This window comes from Daucus carota, chromosome 6 (genome assembly GCF_001625215.2).
Source record: "Daucus carota subsp. sativus chromosome 6, DH1 v3.0, whole genome shotgun sequence".
NCBI lineage: Eukaryota > Viridiplantae > Streptophyta > Magnoliopsida > Apiales > Apiaceae > Daucus > Daucus carota.
This window is the reverse complement of record NC_030386.2, coordinates 38,750,928-38,778,743: the sequence shown is the minus strand read 5'-3', so window position 1 is coordinate 38,778,743 and position 27,816 is coordinate 38,750,928. Positions and strand designations below refer to the sequence as shown.

General features: G+C 34.3%; 4 protein-coding genes across 4 annotated transcripts; 1 reads left to right on the top strand and 3 right to left on the bottom strand.

The window, feature by feature from the left end:
• Positions 1-810: 810 nt before the first annotated feature.
• LOC108227401 (inactive poly [ADP-ribose] polymerase RCD1) lies at positions 811-7,274 on the top strand. Its single transcript, XM_017402521.2, has 4 exons — positions 811-2,158; positions 2,286-2,518; positions 2,619-2,785; positions 6,967-7,274. Exons 1-4 carry the CDS (start codon positions 906-908, stop codon positions 7,060-7,062), a joined length of 1,749 nt encoding a protein of 582 aa, XP_017258010.1. The 5' UTR covers positions 811-905; the 3' UTR covers positions 7,063-7,274.
• Positions 7,275-13,481: 6,207 nt separating this feature from the next.
• LOC108226342 (LOB domain-containing protein 24) lies at positions 13,482-14,383 on the bottom strand. The gene is made up of 2 exons (XM_017401285.1): positions 14,231-14,383; positions 13,482-13,811 (listed from the first exon to the last, which is right to left on the bottom strand). Exons 1-2 carry the CDS (start codon positions 14,381-14,383, stop codon positions 13,482-13,484), a joined length of 483 nt encoding a protein of 160 aa, XP_017256774.1.
• A 1,765-nt stretch (positions 14,384-16,148) lies between these two features.
• LOC108228160 (EPIDERMAL PATTERNING FACTOR-like protein 2) lies at positions 16,149-17,169 on the bottom strand. Its single transcript, XM_017403665.2, has 3 exons — positions 16,791-17,169; positions 16,671-16,711; positions 16,149-16,592 (listed from the first exon to the last, which is right to left on the bottom strand). The coding sequence occupies exons 1-3, from the start codon at positions 16,888-16,890 to the stop codon at positions 16,335-16,337; spliced, it is 399 nt and encodes a 132-aa protein (XP_017259154.2). The 5' UTR covers positions 16,891-17,169; the 3' UTR covers positions 16,149-16,334.
• Positions 17,170-18,682: 1,513 nt separating this feature from the next.
• On the bottom strand, positions 18,683-24,517 carry LOC108228159 (putative lipase ROG1). The gene is made up of 10 exons (XM_017403663.2): positions 24,123-24,517; positions 23,160-23,227; positions 22,172-22,242; positions 21,761-21,997; positions 20,911-21,071; positions 20,733-20,788; positions 19,969-20,021; positions 19,765-19,879; positions 19,347-19,444; positions 18,683-19,126 (listed from the first exon to the last, which is right to left on the bottom strand). Exons 1-10 carry the CDS (start codon positions 24,380-24,382, stop codon positions 19,055-19,057), a joined length of 1,191 nt encoding a protein of 396 aa, XP_017259152.1. The 5' UTR covers positions 24,383-24,517; the 3' UTR covers positions 18,683-19,054.
• Positions 24,518-27,816: the final 3,299 nt, after the last annotated feature.

Genomic DNA, 27,816 nt, shown 5'->3' with positions numbered 1-27,816 from the left:
ATATTACGTGTCTATCTTTAATTTTTACGTCAGAGTAGTCTAATATTTTTAGTAAATCTCATAATTTATTTTTATATAATTCTATAATTCAGAAAATTTCAGTTTAAAGTAAATTATGGATATTTTATATATTTATATTATAAAACAATTATATTTATTTTCCAATCAAAATTTGATTACTTTGATAAAAAAAGGCCGAAAAAGACATGTAATTTAAAATAAAAGAATATATTTTATCAGTTTTGAACTAATATTTAACCAAAGTTTTCCAATAATATTTCTTAATAAAATCTTATACATCAAGCTATAGTCTATAGGTATTTAAATTATCCTTTTTTTTTTAGGAAAGGTATTTAAATTATACTTAAATCTATACTATACAATACTATAATAAACCAACATGGGTATAATTTGTAGTCGTACAAATTTTTGGTTTGGTCATGTTCTTTTCGGTTTTGGTTTGGTCATGTTCTTTTCAGTTCAGTATTCTCTTTATACAACTAGAAGTCTACAACATATTAGGTCTATTACTCTTCTTTTATTAAATAATTTCAAATATTAAAAACACTCATCATATATAATAAGACAAAAACTTTATCATTATCCTCTTAAATATAATTAGTTAAAAAAAAATAAAATTATTATTAATAACATATATTAATACTAAAAACATTTGTAAATAGAACACAATAACTTAGAACACAAGTAACAGAAGCCGGATAAATGCCATTATCAGGGGCAAAAGCGTAAATTCACCGAAACCGAGTAAGAAACTCCAAATCCTACACAGAATTGGAAAACCCCCATATATACACACACAATACACACAAACTGCCCCTCTACGTAGACTTCTAGATTTTTCAAAAGCTCAAGCGCAAAAGCTTTATTACATCCATCTATTCAAAATGAACTCGTCGATTCTACTCAGCGATCGGATCGCGCGGAAGCCTGTAAATAAGCCTAACGTTAATTTATTTCGAGATCGGCGATTTTTTGAGTCTTCTAACAGTACTAACACGGCGTCGTTTTATGTACAGAGTTTGTTACAGAATTACGGTTGTTTTAAAAACAGTGGCGTGGTGGCGCGTTTGTTGTATAATAGCGGCGGCGATTGGGTGGATTTTGAGGGGAGTGTGGTGGAGATGGTTAGGGATTGTTTTGTAAAGAAGAGCGGTGTGGTGGAGGTGGAGATTGGGGGAGTGTTGTGTTTGTTTGATTTTTATAGGATGTTGGTTTGTGATTTTGAGGGGGAGTTTGAGGTGTCGGTTGGGTGGATTGATGTGGAGGGGAGGAGTTGGTTTCCCAAGTTTGTTGTTGGGGGAGATTTTGAGTTTTCGGGTTTTCGAGAGAGGGAGGATGTGAATTTGGGGGATTTGGGGAGGTTAGGGAAGTTAGAGATTGAAATTAGAGTTAGTGGTGGTGATGTTGTGAATAAGGGGGATGGAATTAGGGTTAGTGGTGGTGAATTGGTGAATAAGGGGGATGGAATTAGAGTTGGTGGCGGTGAATTGTCGAATAAGGGGAATGAAATTAGGGTTGGTAGCGGTGAATTGGTGAATAAGGGGAATGAAGTTAGGGCGAGTGTTGGTGATTTGTTGAATAAGGGGAATGGAATTAGGGTTAGTGGTGGTAAATTGTTGAATAAGGGGGATGGGATTAGGGTTAATGGTGGGGGATTGTGGAATAAGAGAAAGAGAGAGGGGGGAGATGTGGTGGAAGAAGAGGTGAAGAGTGTGGGGAGTTGTACAGATGAGGATGGGATAAAGAGGAGGAGGGAGGGGGTTTGTGAGGAAATGGAGTCGAGGAGGTGGAATAGGGTTAAAGTTATGGGAGAGGGAGGGAAGGCGGGTATGGTTGTGAGGAATTTGTTTTTGAATTGGGGTGGGATTAAGGGGATTGGAGCCGAGATTACTGGGGTTCATCAGGTTACCAGGACTGCACCGTTGGATAGAGCGCGGTATGAGGGGTTTCTGAATCAGGTGGAGATGACGAAGGCTGCTAGAGGTGAGGCCAATGTGACATTTGCTTGGATTAAGTGTTCGAGTGAGGGTGTGCAGAGGATTTTGAGTTACGGGTTTAGCAGTCCCGAGAAGGCTTCTCTAGGAGAAGCTTTTGGGGTTGGTATATACTTGTCCCCGATTAAATCATCCCGGGTTAGGTAATTTCCAAGTTTGATGTTGTTATAGAAAGCATGTTATGCTTAGCAAAATAGAAGTGTGTTTTGGTTAATGGGATTTTGACTGATCAAGTTTAGTGAAACTAACTGGTTTTGGTATGAATTTCAGTGTAATGCCGCCTGACATAGGCGAAAATCATGTAATATTGTGCCGGCTTATATTGGGCAAGTGTGAGAAGGTTCAAGCAGGTTCCCAGCAGTTATATCCATCAAGTCCGGAATTTGATACAGGTGTTGATGATGTTAGTAACCCTAAATGGTATATAGTGTGGGGTGCTAATATGAACACTCACATTCTTCCGGAGTGCATTGTGAGCTACAAGCATAACATTGATGTTTTAGGTAACTACATTTGTGCTAATGGTGCTGCCTGGCTGGACTATGTTTCAAATTGTGATATTTTTGGGTTAGTCTTATATCATGTTAACGTTTTTTTTGTCAGGCCAATTGTCCACAACACCCCGGGTGGGCCAATCATCTGCAAAACTGAACTTGATGTGGCTGCCGAAAGTGTCTAATGCAATGACTGCAAAATTCTTTGCGAATCTGATACGTTCACTTCCTTCCTCCAAAGTACCAGAGTTGCAAGCATTGTGCTGTACTTACAAGGTATGTAACAAAGCTGAACTGTAAGAATTTTGTTATCTTCATGTATATAATACTTTTAACTGTCTCAATAACATCTCCACTTCACCTAGACAATCATGGATCAGTTATTTTTTTTTAAATGTATTTTAAACTTCTAAATGATCCCTAGATAGTGATGCAACACCTTGTTGAGTAGAAGGCATCTCAGATGTGATTAGAAGCTTAGAGCAAGTCCAACAATGTCCTATTTTAAGCCTTAAATATAATATAAAAAATGATGTCCTAGTGATTTAGGACATATTTAACTATCTTCAACTCCAACAATGTGCCTTATCCCAACTATATATTTCAAATTTTATTATTGAAGGTGTTCTTTCATCATTAAAGGACAATATAAGGTACATAGATAGAATGTATGTAACATTGAATTATATGATATAAAATAGGGCAAGGAGAGAGGTGCCTTGAAAATAAGGCTTGAAGATAGTACTATAAGGCATCACCAAGACACCGTTGGATCAACTTTTTTTAATCAAATGCCTCAAATTTTAACTTAAATCATAGGCCAACTCCAACCCTATATCCAAATTTGGATCATCAATTGATCTAAATTTAGGACGGGATCCAGATCTTATTTCAATCATGTGATCCAAATATAAATCCAAATTCATTCATTATTATTATATATTTATATTCATATACTTTGATTGTAAATATTTTAAAAATAGATTAATTAATTTCATCATTAATTATAACTATAATATCAACAACTAGATATGGGCCTTCTCAATGAGTAACCACTATGGGGCCGTTTGTGTTAGCTTAAAAGAAGTTACTTCTTACATAAAGTAAAGAAGTGGAGCAGAAGTGAGAAGTAAGTTAAAACTTATAAGTTATAAAAGTGTTCGGAAAAGAAGTAGAAGCTCTGAGAAAAAAGCTAGTATTCTCAACTTCTAACTTATATCTCCAGAACCTCTTAAAAGTGCTTATGCTTATTTACAGAAATGGGTCAAGAAAAGTAGGAGTCAACTTCTTGGAAGAAGAAGTGCTTATTTGGGTTTGCCAAACAAGCTCTATATTTGGTGACTTAGGAACCCTTTAGAAAAATGAATGAATGGATAAGAAGCTCACACATTATATGAAGGCATGACAAGCATGTTTACAATTTACAATCAATGTTGTTATTTATGATTCTTTTTATCTTTTTCTATTTCCATGTTTTCTATTATTCAAAAATATCTGTATTGAATTTATCTTTTATGTAATATAATTATTTATAAAACAATTTACCTGCTTATTAAGTTATTTCAATATGTTATTTTGTGTTTGGTATTATATACTTTAATGTATATTTTTGTTTTATATTTTAGTTATTACTTTTTTATAAAAGTATAGTGTTTTGTATTATTTGATATTATATTTTTACTTGTTCTGTAATTTTATGCCTTCTATATCTGTACTTTCAATTATCTATTTTTTTTCTTGTTTTGAATTTTTTATGTGTCTTGTATTTTATATTAAAAAATAAAATATTATTTTATATTTTAGTATGCATTTTTTAAAATTTTTACGTGTATTGTACTGTTTGTATGTATGTGCTTTTGTTTGTATGTATGTGCTTTTGTTTTGTATTTTATATGTGTTATGTATTTGTACTTTGTATCATATTAAAACGTAATTTTGAGTTTTTCTAATTTTAAAAACATTTTTTGATAATAAATAAATTATGTGTGTAGTAATGTTTTGTGTTTTGTAAATATCATTGTTTTGTTCTTTAAATTATTAAATATTTTTATATATTTTTATTGTGATGTGTGTTTTTTTATATTAAGTTATTTCAATATGTTTTTTTGTGTTTGGTATTATATACTTTAATGTATATTTTTGTTTTATATTTTAGTTTGTACTTTTTTATAAAAGTATAATGTTTGTATTATTTGATATTATATTTCTACTTGTTTTGTATTTTGATGTCTTCTATATCTGTACTTTCAATTTTCCATTTTCTTCTTTTGAATTCTTTAATGTGTCCTGTATTTTATATTAAAAAATTATTTTATATTTTATTATAAAAAAATTTATGTGTACCGTACTGTATTGTTTGTATATATATGCTTTTGTTCAGTATTTTATATGTGTTATGTATTTGTACCTTGTATCATATTAAAATGTAATTTTAAGTTTTTTTAATTTTAAATAACATTTTAAAAAAAAATATGTGTAGGAATGTTTGTGTTTTGTAAATATCATTGTTCTGTTCTTTAAATTATTAATTATTTTTATATTTTTTTTTGTGTTGTGTGTTTTTTATATAAAATTTTGTGTCCAATATTTATATCAAAACTTTAGTTTTATGCTTCCTTTCAAAATTTATGTTGATAAATATTTTTTGTTTTTATATTTGCGCTCCCCAAGCCGTTAAAAAATATAATTATACTTTTTCAATTTTAATTTATATCATGTGTTTCAAAATCATATTATATATAGCACGATAGAAATGTAACACTTCAATGTTGTGTGTGGGCCACGTGTCTAAGAATTTTAAACAACGCAATTATATACTCCCTCCGTCCCACTCAATTGTTTACGTTGGGTTTGGGCACGGAGGTTAAGAAATATGTATAAAATAGTGGAAAAGAGAAAGAAAAGTTGGTGAAATGGTGGGACCCATTGATTTTTAATATATAAAAGAGAGACAGTGGAGTAAAAGTAGTGTGAAAAAGGAGAAAAAGTGGGAAACGGGGGACCCATTAACTATTTTGGGAAAGTTTTGTAATGTAAAGAAATGAGTGGGACGTCCAAAAAAGGAAACTGTAAGGAATCTGGTGGGACGGAGGGAGTATCACGTGTCAAACAATTTTCGAAAAAGCGGTTCTAGTCTTATTTATCATTGCAGGGCAGAGATTAAAAGGTACTAGCTACCATGATAATAAAGTTCTTCTTGAACCATCCCCAGCTTAAATTAAAAATATTAAAATATTACGTAAAAGTACTAATTCTTAGAATTAGTATATTCTTCCGACAAATGTTCAATCAGTATATTTCAAAATTCAGGATGGGCATTTTGATTTTCGGTAGCGATTGATAAATTCGGACCCATCTCGTTTAAATCACGTGCATCCTAAATTTATTGTTAAATTATTTATGTTGTATTATTTTATTTCATGTATTTTGAAATTTTATTTTATAACTAATCGTCGTTTTAATTATATTCTAATATTAATTAATTTACCCTTTAATAACATTAACAAAATCATCAAATAATAAAAAGTAACAAAATTTTAATATTAAAAAGATTTGGATCAGTGAATAGTAGTGATCTAAATTTGGACCAGTACTATTCACTGATCCAAATTTGGATCACTTTTTAGTCCACGGTTGGAGTGATTTAGGACAAAACTGCCCCAAATTTGGATTTTTGATCAAAGTTCGAGTTACTGTAAGGCATCTCTTGGACTTGCTCCTAGGTGACTGTTAAAAAAATATGCGCTTACGAGCCTACTATACATCCACAGAGTTAATTTATTTTTGTACTATATTACCATATTCTTGATAGCATATAATTATAAGAAACAACACTATTGACTATTATCTTTTTAGGGTTCAATGTGAAATTGAACCATTAGTAAGTATAGGACTAATTGGTGTTAAAATAATGACATTGCTTTATCGGCTGAGTATCCCTTGTGGTGGCAACATTTCCTTGTCAAGGCCCTGCATGATGGGGGCAAGGCAGAAAGGACACCTGACTTATTGTCTCTGCTGTGACGCCTAGGCAAAACTGTTAGAAGCATCACACATATTGTCAGGAATAACATAGACTAATAGAAATAGGCACTAGTTGGTCGTGTTAAGATTTGTTTCATAGCATTACTATTGGCTGTTATAGCATTTCTGTCTTGTCAGAGTTAGTTACAAGACTAGGCCTATAAATATCTGTCAGTTCTAATATCTCAGGATGATTTGAATGAAGAAAATAAAATGGATTCCACCAGCCTCTCCCTCTACTGTTTTGCTCTCCATTCTGTCCTACCTGCAAGTTTAACTGAATTCTGTACACTTCTGATCTGTTCTTCTATGCTTCTGCATCTAAACACTTACATATCTCTAAATTCATTAATTCGCCTTGTTTTACTCTCAACTATAGAAACCCCCCTAAAATTTTGAAAAACTCATTCAGGAATTCCCTAATTATTTTACAGGCGGGAAAAGTGCCAAAAGGCATCTTCATGAAAAAACTGCGATCAGTTGTAGGGGATCAAATGTTGCGCACTGCAATCCAGGAGGTCCGGGGGTGATCATGAAGTTGTGGAAACTATCACTTGGTGTTGGGATTTGGAAGGATTTAAAACTAGTATGTCTTTAAATTGACACATAAACGCAGCCTACAAAAATGCTGAAGGAGAAAATATCACATATGTTACTAGAAATTAGGGAACAGATTTATTTATGTAGTTTCGATGACCAAGTGGATATTTATTATTTTAATGTAAGGCTAGTTAATGGTTTATTTTGCCCTATTGTTATGTTATAGCTTTTTTTATTCAGCAAGGAAGAGATAAATTCTGTTTTACTTGCGTCTTTTCAACTATCATTTGACCTCATAGCTCTCTGTAATATTTGTTGACCAGACCTATACTGAGCTAACGATTGCCGTCAGTTTGCATCTCCATCTACTCTTCAATTATTTCTGTGTCAAACCTGTCCTGTAAATGATACATGGCTGTTTGCTACTAAAGCTTGAGCTTGTCCAAATAAATTTGTATATGCGCATTGTCATATAAGACCATCGCACAGTGCAAAGTGTTTAAAGATAATTTAGGATAGAGAAACTCTAGTTTAAACCACTAAATTATATTAACGCCATTAATTTGTAATTCTTACTTTTCCTCAAAAAATCAATATTATATATGCTTCACATGTCTTCTGAATTCTAAAATTCTTAGATGGGCCGAATTTTTTTTAATAGTTGAAACTTAGGCCATTTATTAATTCCAGTATGGAATAGAATGCTTTTAAATTGAATTAATCTTTAGTTATGGCTGAACTTTTATTTTTTTAAAGTTCGATTTTGTGAATGTTTAAATGTTCAATGTTCTATCTTATGGTGAACACATGAACTATGTTGGTTCTGCTGATATCTGTATTCATCTATCCATAATATCTGTTTTTTATACAAATCCCTTCATTCTTTGTTGTCCTTGTGGCATTTGGCTAATCTACATGCTGTTTGGAAAGATATATCTGTGCTATTATATGTGCTATTTGGCTAATCTACATGCTTCTTGTTATATCATGGAGGTGTGTGTATGATTTAGTAGTTAGCAATTATCAGTAGATTTCTTGATGTGGCAAGCAATGGATGAGGAACTGAAGGGATGCATGTGAAAGGTAATATTTGTTTCTTTATGTTCCTGTTAAAAATAGATACTTCTGAAGTCCTGTCTTGAGATTTTAAATTCATTGGTAAGCTGTTACTTCTTTATGGCAGGGAATTCAGTTGCAACATTTCAGTCTTCAGATTAGAACCCTCAGGAATTATGCTGATCACCGATATTCAACTTTGGAGATGCACTATTGTAAGTCAAAAGATTTTAAAATCATTCATACATGAAGTGAAATCTGGAAGTGAGCCAGCATGTACTGGTCCTCTGGATGAGAAGGAATATGAAGTTATCTGATATGCGTGTTCACCAGCATTTCCGTTCTTTTTCTGATTGTCTGAAATTGTAACGAGTAGTTGATTGAACTGCATATTTTACTACTAGTGAGAATGATAATAAAAAATGAAATAAACAAGAACCAAGTCAACGCCAAGAGTTACCGAGCTAGGATGTAATAACTACTCCCTCCGTCCCCCTGAGTAGTATACATTGGGGGACGGGGACGCGGCACGGACTTTAATGCTCCTGCAAAGTGTATTTGTGCAATTTATTTTTAAATTTTTTTTTTCCTGAATTAAAGTTTGGATGTTATATTTTTATACAGAAAAAGAAAATCTCAAAAATAAGTTACGGAACTATATTTTATAAGAGCATTGAAATGCGTGTCGAGCAGTTTAAAAGAAATGTATAGAATTAAATGGGACAGAGGGAGTACTTTATTTGACTAGGTCATGTTTAGTGACAAGAGACCCTATATTAATTTTAAACGGGGGTCTATTTGTATTTGTTTGATTTTTATAGGATTTGGTGTTTGATTTTGAGATAAATGATTAAAATTCTGTTGCTTGGGTTAATGTTTATAATTAGTGTTTTTCCCTACATATGTCATTGGCGGAGATGTTTCATGATTTTTGTGACTTCCGTGAATGTGAATATAGAGTTATGGCTACAGAGGTCAGAGATAGATATTGAGATTAGTGGAGGGGGATCTTTTGACAACACAAGCTTGGCTTCTTTGCCATTGTTAAAGAGAGAGAGCTGGATAATACTTTGAATGACGGAGACAGATATTGATATGGTGGGGTATAGATAAACCAGGCATTATATAAGGTCTTGTAATCAACTTTATCACCTGGCAAATAAGAGTTCACCACATGGTTTGTAATTTTCATTTTATGTAAAGATTTCTCCAGTGATTTGGGACTTAAAAAATCTTACTTCTAACACTATATCTGATGCAATCAATTGTTTTTTACTTCTGTTTTTGTGAGGATCACTTGTTGTTTAGTTGAAATTGTATATATCCTATTTGACAGTTGCATGTCAAATCAGTTAATTCCGAGTAGTTTTATTTATATATTTAATCTGATAAATGCCCTGTTATCTAATGTTTTTGCTAATATTGTATCCAGGATCTTCATCTGTTCAACATAGACATTAACATCCGAGAGCATGGAGTATTATTCATTGACATAAATCTCCTGGTAAGCAAATGCCTATTGCAGAAATAACACTCCGTCAGATAACTAATTTCACTGTCGAGTATGAGCACATATTCACCTCCTTTAGTACAGGCTGAAAGCTTTTAGGTCTGTTACACGATATCTGAATGTACATATCAGTGCAAAAGGGGTAATAGAAAGGTACTGCATTTTCCGACAATGAGTTTGGGGTTAGAAAATCTCCTAGTGGTTCAGGTACTCCCGGAAATTGATAAATAATCATAAATTTAGCGACTGATGTAAGTTTGTGTAGAATTGGTTTTGCTGGTGATAGAGGATAATTTCTTCTGATATTTGAGCCTGTGTTTGCATTCAGTGATCACATAAACATTGTTTAGATCGGTATTAGTTTCTTCTCTTCACTTCATTTTGTACCTACTCCCTGTCCCAAAACTATAGTCACTTTGATTTTTTGCACGTAAGTTGAGGTGTAAAAAGATATTTTCGCATTTTTTTTTCCAGATTTTCTGAATAAAAATATAGAGCTTGAGATTTATTAAGAAAAAGAAATCTGAAAAAAATAAGAGGAAGTATATTCTTTGTATTCCTCAAATTACGTGCAAAAAGTCAAAGAGTATTATTTTGGGACAGATGGAGTAACTTTGGACATTGCAAAATGTTTAATCTTGACAAAATTTAGCACAAAGGAATAAAGTGTGACTCTTTTATCACCTGAATGGCTGAATTCAATATGTTTTTTGTGGGACATTGCAATAAACAAAAATAAACGCTATCCTGGGTGTCAACGCATTCCCTCAATGGATGAATTGCTTGTTGCCCATAACTACAAAATGCATTTATTTTACTGAAATTTAGAGTATACAACGATCAACCATATCGTTTTTTTTGTAACACATTATAAATTAGTATACAAGTGGTGTTTAAATATCGACAATAGGGGAAGGTATTAGATGGATGTTTTGGGATCGTTAGTGTAGCCCAAAATAATTGGGGGGCATGGGATTCAGGAATATCAGAGATTTCAACTTAGCTTTACTGGGAGAGCAAGCATGGAGATTGATGATGGAACCCCAGTCTTTCACCTCTAGATTATTGGAGGCAAGGTATTTCTCTTCTGGCTCTTTTGATGAGGCTGGCATTATGAGTAACCCGAGTTTTGTATGTCATAGTATCATCGAGGCTAAAGAACTTAATGTGCAGGAAGTATACGGAAAGTGGGAAATGGTTCAGGAATATCAGAGATTTCAACTTAGCTTTACTGGGAGAGCAAGCATGGAGATTGATGATGGAACCCCAGTCTTTCATCTCTAGATTATTGGAGGCAAGGTATTTCTCTTCTGGCTCTTTTGAAGAGGCTGGCATTATGAGTAACCCGAGTTTCGTATGGCATAGTATCATCGAGGCTAAAGAACTTAATGTGCAGGAAGTATACGGAAAGTGGGAAATGGCAAGTCTATTAGTAAATGGCAGGATCCTAGGGTTACTAGGACCATTGTCTCGCAGTTGGAGGGAACAGGTGTAGAGTTTTATTTTTTTGCTAATTGAAACGCGCACACACCCGGGAGTCGAACTCCTGACCACCCGCAAGGGGGTACACCGCACCAACACATTGTTGGCAACAGGTGTAGAGTTTGTTGCTACCTGATGAAAGAACTTGGGATCGAGATCTAATTCAGGACATTTTCAATCATCAAGATGCTACTAGGATTCTTCGGATACCTCTGTTATTTTGATACTGAGGACGCTTGGCTGTGGGAGAAGGGCTAGTACACAGTAAAAGAGCGGATATAGACTGATTGCCAAGCTTCCAAATCAGTTTTAGGATGTTCTTACGGATATGAAATGTTTAAAGCTTTGGTCCTATTCTAGAATGTCCAAATCAGTTTTAGGATGTTCTTACGTTATATGTCCCTCCAAAGATGAGGAATTTTGTCCGCAGAGTTCTTCGAAATTGCATTCCTACCTTAAAGAATTCAAGGAGGAAACATGATGTTGATCCGATATGCTCAATTTGCAAGTCGGGTTTAGAATCTATGGACCGTGTGCTATTTCATTGCCTCTATTCACAGCACTGTTGGGCTATTTCTAATTTGAACTTGCCCCACCTCGAAGATATATTGACAGAGCAGAAAATCTTGATATGTTTTGGAAGTTTATCTACAAAAGATAGAGTTGTTTCGTGCAGTAGCTTGGGGCCTATGCGCTCATACAAATAAGGTGGTTTTGGAAGAATCATTACCAAAATCTGACTTGGTAATGAGGTGCTGTGAACAGTGTTAGTACCATTCTCTTTCAGTGGCGGCAGGTCCAAGTAAGCCATTATCGTTCTCTCCCTTGAAATCAACGAGGTGTTGACTGTGTGGTTGCCTGGCAAAGACCAATAGCGGGCTGGTATACTTGTAATGTTGATGCAGCAGTTTTAGGTGAAAACCTTCGCAGTTTTTTGATTGTTTTATATGAGACAATAATGGAAACTTTTGTTGCAGGATGTGGGGGTAATTTATGGGGTATTGTTGATCCGAAAATAGCTGAGGCCATGGCTTTTAAAGAGGCTCTGTCCTGGCTTAAGAAGCTGGCAATTATAAATGTTTTCATGAAATTTGATTTAGGCTTTTACAGAATAACTCGGATGATTCCTCCTTTCAGGGTTCTATCATTAGTGATTGTTGCTCTCTCTTGTAAAGGATTTAAGATCCTGTTCAGTCCATTTCATTAAATTCACCCTTCATACTATAGCTAGGGTAGCTAATTCAAATTCTGACCGTGAGGAATGGTTTGCTATACCATCTTTTCTTATTGATGTAAGTGATTCTGATAATCAATAAATTAGTCTGGTTTTGATTTAAAAAAAGACCGGTGTACGAGTATTAAAATGACTCGATCATTACACAAGCTATGAATACTATAATACTCCCTCTGTTCCTCTCATTTCTTTACGTTACTTTTTGGCATGTTTTCCCACGCTCATTTAAAGTATAGTTTCATAATATATTTTTTAATTTTTTTTTCTCTGAATAAAAGTTATGAAGTTATACTTTATAAAAGTCTCAAAATACGTGCAAACAGTGTGGGTAAACTATTAAGAGGACGGAGGGAGTAGAAAGTTAGAAACTAAAAGATATGGAGATCAATGCCTGGCACTGCAAGTACTATGAAATATTGTTAGGCTACTCTCCAATATTGCTGGAGGATTAAAATTTTATTGACAGATGCAAGCGGCCGAGTGGGTACATCATTGTGTTTTTACTTTTTACAGGTGGAGGATTATTTGTTCTAATGTTCGAGGCTGACTTTCCATTTCATTTTCACATTATTTCTGATACAGTATTAGTTTCGACTATTCAGTTAGTTGTTTTTATTATCACTGATACTAATAAAACATTTTTTTTTTTTTGAAACTACCGGTACTGATAAAACTTTAAAACAGTAATGGCCCGACTACTGTAATATTTCAAATTACTACTGTGCAGTATGTATACATGTTTGGAGGCAGCACTTAGCACGTATTTTAACGTGTCGTTAAATTATAATTTCACAAATTATTTTTTATTTTCTAACTTCTATAAAAAAAATTGGTGTTTTAATTTTAAAATTAAAAAAAAATTATGACAGTATACTTTATATTCATTTTAAAATAAGTGTCAATTATTGAAAAAAAACTGTATACACAATTAAATAGGACGGAGATAATTAATTCAAAATACTTGGAAGAAAATGTATCATGCCGACATATAATAGTATCGACCACAACTTCACGTCATTATGCAATAAAATATAGTGTTCATTTAAGAATGAAACTGAATAAAATTTCATGCGAAATCAAACGGTAAACAGAGTGCATGAAACTAGCAAAGAACATCTTCTCGGTTTTCAGAGAAACCAAGCCGGATCAAGCGGGCTCATCAACGCCGAAACATCAAATTCATTTTGATCAAGCCACGACGAGTCAGTGACAGCTTCAGGTGCAGATGGTTCAACTTCAAGTTGGTCCTGTTGCGGCAGGGGACGATGCGCATTTGAGGCGTGTCGATGAAACGCTATCTGAGCCTGCGCTCTCGCTAATTCTCTCTCGGCTTCATTTATTTGTTGGTGCAATTGCGTTATGATTCCCACGCATCCGTAAACCGGATTCTCCATTCTACATTGCGCCTCGTAATATAATGTTTCCGCAGCTTCTCCTCTTAATTCAACCGGCAGTTGCTGCAACAAATAATTATAAATTTGATCACAACATTAATGAAATTATTGCAAAAATGATATTCTCTCTGTCCGTCTAATTTCTTTAGATTGAGAATGGAGGGACGAGGGTTCAACAAACAGATTTTTAAAACTCTTATAAAATATATTTTCATATTTTTTATTCAAATTTTATGTACAAAACAAAATTTTTATAATACGTGTTCAAGTAATAAAAAAAGCAATAAAGAATTGAGAATGAGGGAGGAAGTAATACTTAAGGTGAAGCATATATATTAAGTTCTAAAAATACGTACAATTATGAATACCCCTCGAATGAAATCTTTGCCATTTACTGATCATTACAAAACGAAATCCGTCATTTTTATTCCTGAAAATAACTTATAACTTATAAGCTAATAAGTACTAGTATCCATCATTACCTGAAGCATCTTTCCGACATTGCTGGCACCAAAGATTCTATGAACACAAGAGAATCTATGAGGATTCGTTGGAGGGAAATATGGAGAGAAGATGCAATCCCTAGGACATCTTCTTCTTAGATACTTGCAAGCTGCACATCGACCCGAATTCATATTCATCGGAGATTTTATTTGATCACGAAAATCTACTAGAAAATTTGATGGTAATGAGAGGAAGATTATGAAAATCTTGATTGTATATATAGTTGCTCTTCTCTAGATTTTCAAGAATAACAGCTAGTTTTTTTTGAATGTTATAGTTAATTATAGTAAGTTACCGGTACTAATTTGGAGATTGATTGATAATTTACAGAAATTTTGAATGTCATAGATGGTTAAAATTTTAATTTTTTTGTGCATGTATGCGTATGATTTTGGTTGCACGAGAATCTACTATGAATTGAGTTGATTACAAGAGATAACTATAGTTCGTTATCGGTTAAAATAAGTCCTCATGTATCAAATCAACGAATTATTATCATTACTTTCAAATCAAAATGTTTGCTCTTAAGAATGCAAAAACTATTAAAAGTAAATTATATATATTTATCGACAATATGATTTTTAATTTTGTATAATATTAATAAATTTTAGTTAAAATTGGATTAATTTAATCAGAAAAATTTCAAACGGAACGTGTGTCGAAACGGTGTAATAAGCGCATGCATGAAGTACAGATTTGTTGTCCAAATTCGAAACACTCGCATAACTTATTATTATTATTTTTTGAAAATACTTATTATTATTTTTTATTTCTTAGTTTTAAAAATATGAAAAATCTTTAGCTTCAAAAAAAGAAGTATGAAAAATCTTGTCCGTTCTGGTTCGGACAATTTCGAAAAATTTGGCTGGATACTGCATTGACTTGGGCCCCCCACAAATATGATATAAAAGTATCAGTGTAAAAACTAGCCCGGTAAAAGTCTGTGTGTTTTGTGAGACTTTAAACTGTCTCAACTCCGAATAAAAGTTTGAATAAAAGTCAAATAAACTTAATTCGCTATTAATATATTTATCTATATATATATATAATTTTACTATCATTTCAAATGAAAAATATTTTATGCAGACATTATTTTACATGCTCATGTTTAAAAAATAAATAATTTAATTACATTTATTATAAACAATAAATTTATTAAAGTGATCATAGTATTTTTGTTAATATAAGATGAATTATATAGTTGAATTAATTAAGTTGAATGCAAAAATATCATTTTTTAAAAAGAATCTTGTCCGGTAATTACATTAATAAATTGACACAGGACGAGACGCTGGGTTATATAGTCGCCTGCAGCATTTCTGCAAAAATTAAATGAGTCTCCTCTGCCCTTCCTCTGCGCTCTCTGCGTCCACATGGTCAGGGGTCCATCCTCTCCTATCATGAAAAACGAGTATGGTCGCTTCACCATCTCACTTTGCTCCATTCAATTATATTTCGTGGACCAAACATCGGTATCACCTCATTCTCGAGAGTTCGAATTTGGTCAAAAATAAAAACACTTATGTTGTTAGTGTCACTTTGTACCTCCGCCCCCCTCATTTGTTAAAGGAGCTCGGCACATATTCTAATACTCGCATAAGTTATCAAACTATGTTTTATATGCACGTTAAAATACATGTCGAGCAGTGCAAAAAATTGTAAAAAAAAAATAAGAGGTGTCGAGCAGTAAAAAACGATAAAGAAATGAGAGGGTTTGCACTGTAAAAAAAATGAGAGGTGTCGAGCAGTAAAAAAAGGGTAAAGAAATGAGAGGGACGGATGAAAGAAAGTGTCTAACCTCTCTTCCCTAGGAAAAACATTGAACTGAAACACTCTGGTCAACAATCATGCCACAAGAATGAAATATTTACCAGATATAACACCACTAAGCCTCAATGCTATGAACAAAACTTGCATTACAGGAATCTCGAAACGATAAAAATGCCGAAAAATTTACAAACATGAGGAGAAACACACAACTGCAAATCCAGTCATATAAACACATTTGAGATATAAACAGTTGAAGAGTCTCTTATTTTCTCCTCCCACAAGATCAAAATTTTCGATAAATGTTACATGGAGTTACGGGTTGTAGAACGAATCTCCGCATTGACATTTCCAACACATGGGCTTGTAATTCGATATATCGTTCCCTCTGGAATAATAAGCAGCAGAAGCATAAATGTGGTGGCTTAATTTGCCGATTGTTTCTTGCTCACCTTTTTTCTGTAATGGCGCAACCGGGACTTGAACTGCTCTGCAATGCCCGCAATTTGTGCATTTCCTCTCGCATCTCGGGGGCCTTGACCCTATCAAATTCCTCATCACCAGAACTTCAGTCTGTCACCAGACACAACTTAGTTACTAAAACTTCAACGTTTTTAGTACACGAAACATGAAAGTCGGAGAAATACTCACCTGACCAACATTGATATCAATATGGTTGTGCATCACTCTACCTGAAAATCAGAGCAAATAAAAAAAAACACAATTAAAATGTGAATATTATCGACAAAATTATGCCAACAAGTCACTAACCTTGAGCCATGAAATTGAGATGGGGTAAGCTGGAAACCGAGAAAAAGATGAAGAAAATGATTAAATTCCCATTGTTGTGGCATCTGAGAATGTAAACCATTTTATCACTAGACAAAGAGAAGTTGCTGCAAAAAATTGAAGTTCAGAAAAGTAGGGTTTGGACTTTGGACTAATGAACAAAGGCAGAATATCTATCTACATAAAGGGTTTAACAAGAACTTGAAAATGCTCTAATGTTGGTGTAAGAATGATGGGACTTGAATGAGCAATGAAAGCAACTTAATGGTAGAAAAAGCCTTCTTGAATGACTTGTGCCTCGTTTTAAGAGCCTCAGAAAGTTGTGTATCAAGAAGAGTGGTCTTCAACCAATATCTTTACACTGTAGAATAACAGTAACAACTCCAATAAAGGACTCAAGTAGTGAACCAAACAATACTCCAATCAAAACTACAGTAATAGTACATCTACAGCTTTCTGCATTTTCCACATTTATTTACTATACTGCAATCTGATTACTCCCAGTAACATAATTAATCCCCATATTGGAATGTAGAATCCCGACTTAACAGATAACAAGTAGACACTTGACTGTTGCATCGCTGAGTGTTTACGGAAGATGGTCAGACTAATCATGGGATAAAACAAGAAATGGTAAACTTAGGCCAAAGTGAAAAGGGTTCTAGGAATCAGTAACAAAAGTTAAGGTGATAATGATGAATCAATCAATCAAGCAACAGATCTACCTCCGTGTGGGCATACATGACATGTACAAATACAGGAGTACTACTGGACACTAAAAAGAAAAGCAGAGAAAAAAGATACCAAAAGCACTGTATAAAAAACACAAGGTGACAAATAAAGAGGACAAGTGAATTACAGGTGTGGGTTATCACTATCCATGCATTTGAAAATCTTTTTGTCCCCTGCCTATGGGCACAGTGCATTATGGACTAGTTTGTAACCTTTTGATTTGGGAATGTGAGCACCAACAGTTGTAGCAGAGAGCATTTCTTATCTTTTTATACACGCTATTAATTTACACTTTGGCCACTGTTTTCATGCAAACAGTGCATCTATTTCCCTAGGAAGGCCATTTGTGGTAGGTTACTAAATTCTAGGAATTGGAGTAATGGGCAAAATAGTAGTAGCACTGTGCTATTATTGGCTTAAAAGGGGAATTGTAGAGTAGCAAACTTTTTTGTGTATTGTTTGTGCTACTCCAGCAAAACTATGTGCCAGTTATCTGTTGGCCCATCTCTTCAATCAAACTCTTTTGAGGAAATTATGTATGGGCACAGACTTCATAGAGTAGCCCTTTTCTTTTCTTCGTAAAAGTCCGTTCCTTACCGTAAACCAAATCAAACCAAACATACCGTTATACATGATAACTGGTACGTCACCCTCGCTAAACCAAGTCCGTTCCTTACCGTAAACCAAATCAAACCAAACATACCGTTATACATGATAACTGGTACGTCACCCTCGCTAAACCAAATCAAAACAAACATGAAGTTATACGTGATAACTGGTACATCACTCTCGCTATGACTTGTGAGGGTGATACTTAATTCCATTTTCTTACCGTGAACCAAATCAAAAGCAGCAAGATTATGAGGGTGTATATACACAGATTGTGTTCATAATATTGTGCATATATGTGGTTTCTCATTTGATTGAGTTCTAATTAGACTGTTTTCAAACTCCATCAGTTTTGTACATAACACAGGCCTAATATTTGTACAGAAAACTGAATAGCTAGATTTTGTAAGTTTCATCCGGGGAATATCCTTGCCAAACTACACCTGTGATGTATTGTCGATGTCAGAATATATCTATTAGCAAAAAGTAGCTAAATGGTCACTGCATACAGATAGATTGAACAAATGACGGGATTTATATATGCAACATAAACTTTTTTACTAACAATTGAAACTTAACTTGTTTCAAAGAAAATATATTACAATATTGAGAGGCCCGTGAATGTTGTAGGATCTAAACTCTTTACTGTGCCCTTCATTTTACTGGCACCTGTATTATACTCTTACAACAAACTCATACACTAATATACAGGTTGGGGGGCATGAACAAGTTCAAATGTTGTCCCCAAAAAATTATAACTAACAGCTATAAATAACTCATTTCTACATTTCCAGAAAGAATAATGTCAGCGTTAAAGTGACAAAATTTTGGAAGCTTACGTGCATGCACTTTTGGAATGAACTTCCGAGTGGGACAGTAATTTAGCTTAAAAAATTGTGCAGCTCCTACAATGAGAAATTGTCGAGCATATGTTGAATTACATCAGCTCCATCAGAATTCATGAAGGGTGAGTTAACCTGAACATGATAATAAAAGATCACATTTAGCGTGGCAGTAATGAAATTTATTTGTGCTATATGCAAAGTGCGATGGTAATACTGTATTGGCCATTTTGTGCATTCCCTCGATATAAGCATGTAAAGTTACATCATTGTTTAAAACAGTTGATATTCACTGCTAAATGATACTTAAATATCCTGATTATGACATCCAAATGCAAGAATGAAAAATACTCACCTGAATTGTATTGTGTGCAAGAAGTCTTTGTCTACTTCCTTTAAAGCTTACATCCACCCTTTCCCAGCTTACTTTATTTAAACCTTTTATCATCACCTCTGAAATTGTAATGGTACACAGATAAAGACTGTTAAAATTAATGACATTTAGTATTAATGACTTCATCTAGCAGTTGAAGGCTTAAAAATTAAAGAACAAAATGATTCAACATGAAGGAAGTGTTTCAAAGGTTATTGAAGCACAGTTAAATGAAGTTCCATGTTCTTGCATTCTAACATATATTTTGTCTAATTAAGTTGCTAGCTCAAAAAAACAATTTACAGATGAGATTTGGCGGACTCAGGACTAGACTTCAACTGAACGCATTCTTATCTAATCATAGTTAACTAGTTAGAATAAGCCCGGATAATAAACCAACCTTCCATGTCATCGGTCTTGTAATCTTTAGCTTGGGCTTTAGAAGAATTGTCAGCTCTAGCTGTCTCTTCATTTATAATATGAGGATATCTATCATTTCTTGGAAATTTCAGATGCTAAAGCCAAAACAAAAATCAAGATGATTAGGAGAGGTAGCCAATTATATTTTAATACAAATTTTCTTTTTAAAGTATTTAATTTGTACCTTTGGAAGTTTGCTTCGATGCCTAAGGGATGAAGTACTCCATCCTACAATTTCTTAAGAAGAAAAATGTTAAGTGGACAAGAGAGCTTTTGTATCATTGGTGTGCCTGATACTGTAACAATTATATAAAAAGAATACCAGAACTACGAAGCATAGTGAATGTTTGAATATAGCAGAAATATAAATGTGAAAGGAGAATCAAAACGATAAGTTATGGGTAGTCATTTTCAGAGGTACATAATTGCCAATGAGTTATTTTACCTATCAGCTTGCAGCTAGCAAGTATAGATGTAAATCTGCACTCTGTATGACAACAAAAAATAAAAACTAATGCCTCAACAGACAAAACCAATTATCTTTCCTAGACACATCATTTGCTTGTAAAGCTTGAGGTTTAACAAATCCACCTCTGAAGAATGAAGATAGGTCAGGCTAAAAATGATACTACGTAATTATATGTTGTAGCATTACAGATATTCAGATGCAAAGTAATACTGTAGAAGAGAATTAAAAGATTTACTATATACATTTATAATATTCTAGAGCGAAGGACCGGAAAAATTTGCTGAATATATTTATTATATTCTAGAGTAAAGTACTGAATGGGTTCCTTAGATAGACATGATGTGCCTTCTGCCACTACCTATGTTTATATTATTACATCTAGCATGTGATGATGAAATCTAATGCTTTAAAACAAGTCTTATAATACAAAATAATGATAACTGTAGAAATCAAATTAAGTATAAACTATTAAAGGATACTGTCAAAATGTGCATTTGCATAGGCCACCCGACGCTTGAAGGATTGCAAAGCTGATCTGTAGACACAAATATGTGAAATTAGGGTGGGGAGGGGGCATCAGACAGACTGAAGGCAAGACCAAAACATATTCTCTTGCAAAACCAATTGATGTTTCACTATTATTTCATGAAAGCTCACATGAACTTAAGATCTTCACAATCATCTGCCATCTGAAGCAGAAGAGGAGGTTTCCCATCACGTGCATCAGTCAAAAACAGGTGCTTCCCGCTTCTGCCTAGAAGCCAAGATATACGTGCTGCTGCTTTTTCCATGGAAAGAATTCCACCGAACAAGGGAATCTGCATTTGTAAAGCCCATAGAAAATAAGAAACAGGAGCCACAAATGACACAATAACTGGTAGCTGGTAAATTTTTATGACAGTGTCAAAATAGTCAAAAGAAAAAAGCAAGCAACATGGCAACAGTTTATCTTTTGACAGTTTATGGTACTGCCCAACAGCAGTGTTATGAATCCAACATACGGATGTAAGAGTCAACGATAACAATACTAAAGGTGAACATATTAAATAAAATTGGTAAAAAGTAGAAAATATCAAAGCATCTTAAAAAGTATTTCCATAACTGAGATCTACTAGTGTTGGAGCAAGTTTTGTGCAGTGTTTTAAGCCCTTCTCCAAAAGCAAGGATAATACATAAACGTCCCTGCTATATTTCCTATATAAATTACCGAAATCGTTCTCTTGTTACTGAAACGAATGAATGGCATATAAGCTAACCTTATTACCTATCAAGGACAAAACATTTGTACATATCCATCATTAAACATGCCAACTTAATTTAAAGTTGCAGAGGTGAGCATACGGTTCTACGATGTGCATCAGGAGTACATGGGTTTGCAGAATATCTAAATGTAAACTTTACCTAAAAAAAATCAGGAAGTATCAACATACATATGGCTTCCTCAAGTTCATTCAAGATGGTATCAGGAAAGGATAAGAGATGAGCAAGAAGAGCCCAAACTGATCACCTGTCTATGCCCTCTGCAACCGAGGTGTGGTGATGCAGAGGTTATGAAGTTCATAGGCTCTAGTCCAGCAATTTTTCCTTTAAATTCATGTTCCTTGTATGAAGAATTTCCAGTTCTCTCAAATCTTTCCTCTGTATAAAGCTTAGCAATAGCATATCTTGATATTAGGCCACCAAGTGAGTGACCTATAAAAGAAATTTTCTGAAGACCAGGATGACGTTCTATTACACTTAACACCTGAAAGGTAACGTTATCAAGCTTATAACCTTGTGTTGCGGATGAAGAATTCGAAATTCTTGCATAGATATATCAATCAACTCTAAGGAGATGACAGAAACTACATATGAGAAAAATCAGCCATCACGAAGGAAAGAGTTCAGAATAGGAATCAATATAGATGCCACTACAAACCTCATCTGCTAATCTGCTTCCCATCACATCAATACCGTCCAATGTTAACATTGAATGATTAGATTCACTGCCTGCATAGAGCAAATATGCAAACCAGTATATGTTAGTAACTTTTGTGACAAAAAGATCCTTGCTTAAAGTTTCCACATAGCCAAAAAAGGATCTTACAGCTAAGTCAGGGTTATGCGGTATATATGAGCAACACCTCTAGTTAAATTATTTGTCCATGCATGAATCATTGACTCGTCGTGCTCAAAGTAGGTTCCCCAATTCCCAGGACAAATTTCCTTAATATACAAAGCTATATCATCTATCTTTTTTCAATTTCATCCATATCTGTATGGTTTCCCCATCCCGTTACAATCAAGAAGTGCAAAGTTATTGGCATTACCATGCAAATGTTCAAAAGATATGTGAGGTGTTTCTACCATACCGTATAGTTACCACCGCTTCATTATCCATATACTACAAACTTATATATTCAATTATTTTACTCAAGTAAAGTTTTTTCTTTTCCAAGCTTTTTTTTTCAAGAAGCATGATATACTTCTTGCACTCACTTCCATATTGATCACTCAGTCTGGTTAATCTTCTATGTTCTTGTAAGTTGATATAGTTGGAGAGGTTGTTGATTGGATCTAGAGATTTATGCTGGATGATAAAGCATAGTCGTAACTGTGTCTGGTCAATTTATTTATATACAGGAAGAGGAAGATGATTAACATAGATTAGAAGCATTAGAAATAATATTTTGATGATTAGTTACACACGTATCACAAGTTTTACAGGGAAAATTGTTTCTTTCGGAACTGAATAACATTTGCAAGTACCCAACCACCTAAATCCGGAACCCCGCAAGTACAACAGCATCATCAACTCTATTGTTCATCAACTAATATGAAAAAGGTCATGCATAACCTACAAGACCTCAATACAGCAAACCAGGGAAAACACATGAGAATGAATGGTGTATTTATATGAAACTTACAGTGCACAACAACTTCGTGGGGGTATCTTTTTAAAAACTGCTTTGCTGCATATCTCCAATCTTGTGCACTACAGACATGAAGAACACTATTAATACACATACATGGCATAAATAGAAAGGCTTGTGCAGTGAAAATATTTTGATGCAAACCATTTGCAAAGTTCAATTTGGGAAAATAAAAAACCCAACACTTTAATGATCTAAATAATTGATTAAAATATATTTCCCGGAAACTACAACTCACACAAGTTGCAAAAATGCATATTAGATAAAACTTGAATATTACAACTTATATTTGACATAATAACAGTAATATAGTATGGATACCATAAAGAATTGCACTTGACATATATATATAGACACAAGTAAACTGCATAATTTTCTTATGGGCAAAAACAAATACATAACGAGAACACACAAATGTGATGAAAGAGGCTACTTGATATTTTACAAGAATCTGGACATCTAAAGCAAAGACTATCATAACTATTCCCAATTTTCCATGAAGAACAAAATACCTCTGCAATGCAGAATCAAGCCAACTTGCCATATCCAGGTACATCACATTTGTACCAAATTAGATAAACAGCCTTAATGCCCTCACTGAACCAAAATGTAATTAATACACAAATATTACTACATTCCAACTTCGTAAATCACATTATAAAACCCCATATTTCAGATAATCAATACAAAAACATACCAATATCACTACATCATAAACAACATATCCTAATACCACAAAGATCAAACTTTTTTTTCCTGAGTGAAAAAAAATTGAACTATGCAAGAGTCTAAAAAGGGTAAGTACAGGGCTAGAGGCTGACTTGACCTGCCAATTATTATCCCATTAACAGAGTAACAAGAAAATGTGTCCGCTCGGGTCAATCCGACCCATACCAAATTAAAAAACAAATTATGCAAAATTCTGAAAAGGGCAAGTAGAGGCTAAAACAGACTGACCTGCCAATGATACCATTAACAGTAACAACAAGATGGGTCGGGTCAACCCGACCCGACCCAAAATTAGAAGCAGACTCCATATCAAGATTCCCATCCACATCAGCTTCTTCCAAAGTAGAATGACCATAATCATCCCTTCTTCTCATCCCAAAACACCCCATTTTCAAACCCTTAAATCTCCTCTTCTTGATCTTCTTAACATTTATCAAAGTCTTAATCTTTTCATTACCCATCTGCTCTGAACTCTTGTTCAACTCCATCTGAAAATTTATGTTTTTTTAGTTGTGTTTAGTTGACGAAAATAAAGAGGTATATATAGCTACAGACATGTAAGTATAGTTTATGTTTGATTGGTGTGTTAGATATGGCATGTGGTCTGTTGTTTAATGAGTTGCATCTCAAAGTAATAAAAGTCCAAAGGTTTGACCGGTTTTGTCTGGGGACTGGGACGTGTACTTTTTTTTTTATATATAATATCTGGAATTATTTTTTTTATTTTATGATCAAAATATTTAGGCCAATTTTTTTCCAAAAAAATTATTTTATATCAGATATCTTATTTATCATTAAACTATTATTTTTTTGAACATGATATTATTATGTATTTATTATAAATAACTATCTATATTTGCTAAACAATCTCTTTCTTAATATATATTTTTAGAAAAAGTATGTATACAAGTTTATTCAAGAATAATTACTTATTTTGACTAAACCTTTTTTTAGACAGATCCATTACTATCAACTTTGTCCTCCACTATATATTCATTCTTTAGGATATTGGTAATATAAGTATATTTTTAATCAACACAAGTCATTATAATATAATAAAGTATAAATGAAAAATAAACTATGAATGGATAAGGGATCAAGCCAAAACCCATCTTAAAACGACCGTAATATTGTAGGATACAAATTATGAATAAAGAATCTTAAACAAGATGATAGTATTGAACATTAATTTTGAAATTTATAAACTTGGAGCAAGTCGTTATAATTAATTATAAGTGATTCTATAACTATATCACAGAGTTAAAATTTTGAATTCATCACTCTGACATATATGTATATTTTGTTTTAGTTTTATAAAAAAATATAAATTGATAATTAATCTTATATTAAACACAAAAAGTAATTATAACCTTTCTTTTTTTTTTTTTTTGAAGAAAGATGCTTTCATAAACTCAAGAAACATCAGAAAATAAAGCCTCCAACAACACCCCTGAAGGAGACGTAATAACATTTTGACAATCTAGAGAACAAGGCAATTTAGCTACGAGATGAGCTACCCTATTCGCTTGTCTTTTAACAAAAGCAATTGAACAACCTGGCTTAGAATCAATAATTATACGGCAGGCATCCAATACATGACCAACTTCCAGCAAGTTATCAGACTTGTTTTGCAGCGCTCGAACATTGATCAAAGAGTCAGACTCCACAACAACCATGTCATGAGACAAAGAGCAAAGCCAGTGAAGACCTTCCATGATGGCACGAGCTTCAGCCTCCAAAACTGATGGAACCATAGTTTGACACAAAGTCTTGCCAGCCACAAAAGAACCCTCATGATTGCGGAGAACCATACCAATCGAGAAAGAAGAAGCTCCCTGACAATAAGCTGCGTCAACATTCAACTTGAGAACACCAGGATCAGGGCACACCCATTTCACAGACATCCGGGAAGGAGCACTTGAACTGGTTTGGTTCTGAGCCATTTTCCTCAGCCTAGCTTCCCTCCACTCAGAAATACCCTTCGAACTCCAATCCATAGCAGTAGCTGCATTCACTGATTTACTCTCCCACACCTTCTTGTTGCGAAAAAACCAAATACCCCAAAAAATTTTAGCAATGTCCAGAACAATACTACCAGGAGCAGTGTCTACTTGAGATAGAAGCCAAGATGGAACATGATGCACAGCAGAAACGTCGACGGTCAATCCTGAATAATGCCAACATGCCAGAGCAAACGGACAAGAAAAAAAGATGTGGACAAGATCCTCGATGCTAGAGTCACAGAAAGGACAATTAAGAGAAAGCTGCACTCCTTTAGAAATTAGAATACAATCTACTCTTTACTGGAATATTATTTCTACAAACTCGCCACAAAAACAGATTTATTTTGTGGGGAAGATCCAACTTCCAAATTTTACTCCAGCCATTCGATTGGGGAACAGTCCCGGTGCCAACTTTACTCGAATGCCACAACTGGTATCCTGTTTTAACCGAGTACCTACCATTTGTTGTTCTGGACCATGCAAGACGATCTGCTACTGGGAGAGGGGGGATACGAGTTGATAAAATCATTCTGGCATCGTCAACAGAGAAAATGCCATTAATTTTTTCAACATCCCATTCACGAGAATTGTACTGCATAAGGTTGGACACAATCATCATATTGTCTGCGTAGGTTCTACTCTGATCAACTTTAAAATCATCTTTGCCAAGAAGCCAAGGATCTTGAACACAATTAATCGACTCACCGTCACCTAGAATCCATCTATATCCCTTCATAACCTCATTCTTAGCTGTTATAATTCCTTGCCAAATAAAGCTAGAACCCGGATTTGCTTTAGCTTGCAGCATATGAGAATGAGGAAAATATTTTGCTTTGAAAAATCGAGACACAAGGGAGTTGGGGAAATGTATAAAATTCCAGACGTGCTTAGCAACAAGAGCTATATTGTACCCATATAAATTGCGGAATGCCAGGCCACCTTGACACTTAGACATGCTCAAACCATCCCAAGCAACCCAATTTATACCTCGCCTATCTGTTGATCCCGACTGCCACCAATATTTATTCAACATAATCTCCATCTCTTTACACATAGATTCCGGGAGAAGAAAAGAAGACATGCAATATGAGGGAATGGCTGTTGCAACATTTCTAATAAGAACCGATTTACCAGCTCTTGAAATCTTCTTAGCCCTCCAGCCCTGTAACCTTCTCCACAGTCTCTCCTTAACAAACCCAAAAACTCTTTTTTTCGAACGACCAACTAAAGAAGGAAGACCCAAGTACATGCTGTTCTCCAAGTTATTATGCACTCCCAAAGTGGCAGACAACGTAATACGCTGCTCTTGTTTAATATTGTCGCTGAAAAAAATACCAGATTTTTGATAATTGATGGCTTGACCCGAGACACGAGCATATTCATTCAACAGACCCTTAACTGCTACTGCTTCCTGATGATTTGCACGGAAGAATAAGAAGGAGTCATCAGCAAAAAGAAGATGGGAGATAACTGGAGCTGTGGGAGTAACACGAACACCATGAATAACCCCATCAGAAACAGCCTTAGTAAGAGCCAAAGATAAGCCTTCAACGCAAAAAAGAAATAGATAAGGGGATAGGGGGTCCCCCTGTCGTATTCCCCTAGTAGGTTTGAGAGGTCCAATTGTCGAACCATTGAAACAAAACTCGTAGGAAACTGTTGTCACACACATCATCATCCATCGCACCCATTGAGCACAAAACCCCATACTCTGCATTCTACCACGCAAATACCCCCAATCTACTCGATCATAAGCTTTCGAAATGTCCAACTTCAAGGCTATATCACCCTCTCTACCACGATTAGTCTTTTTCATATGGTGAATAAGCTCAAAAGCAACGAGCACGTTATCATTGATGCTCCTACCAGGGACAAAAGCAGCTTGATTTTCCGTAATAATCTGGGGTAGAATACGTTTA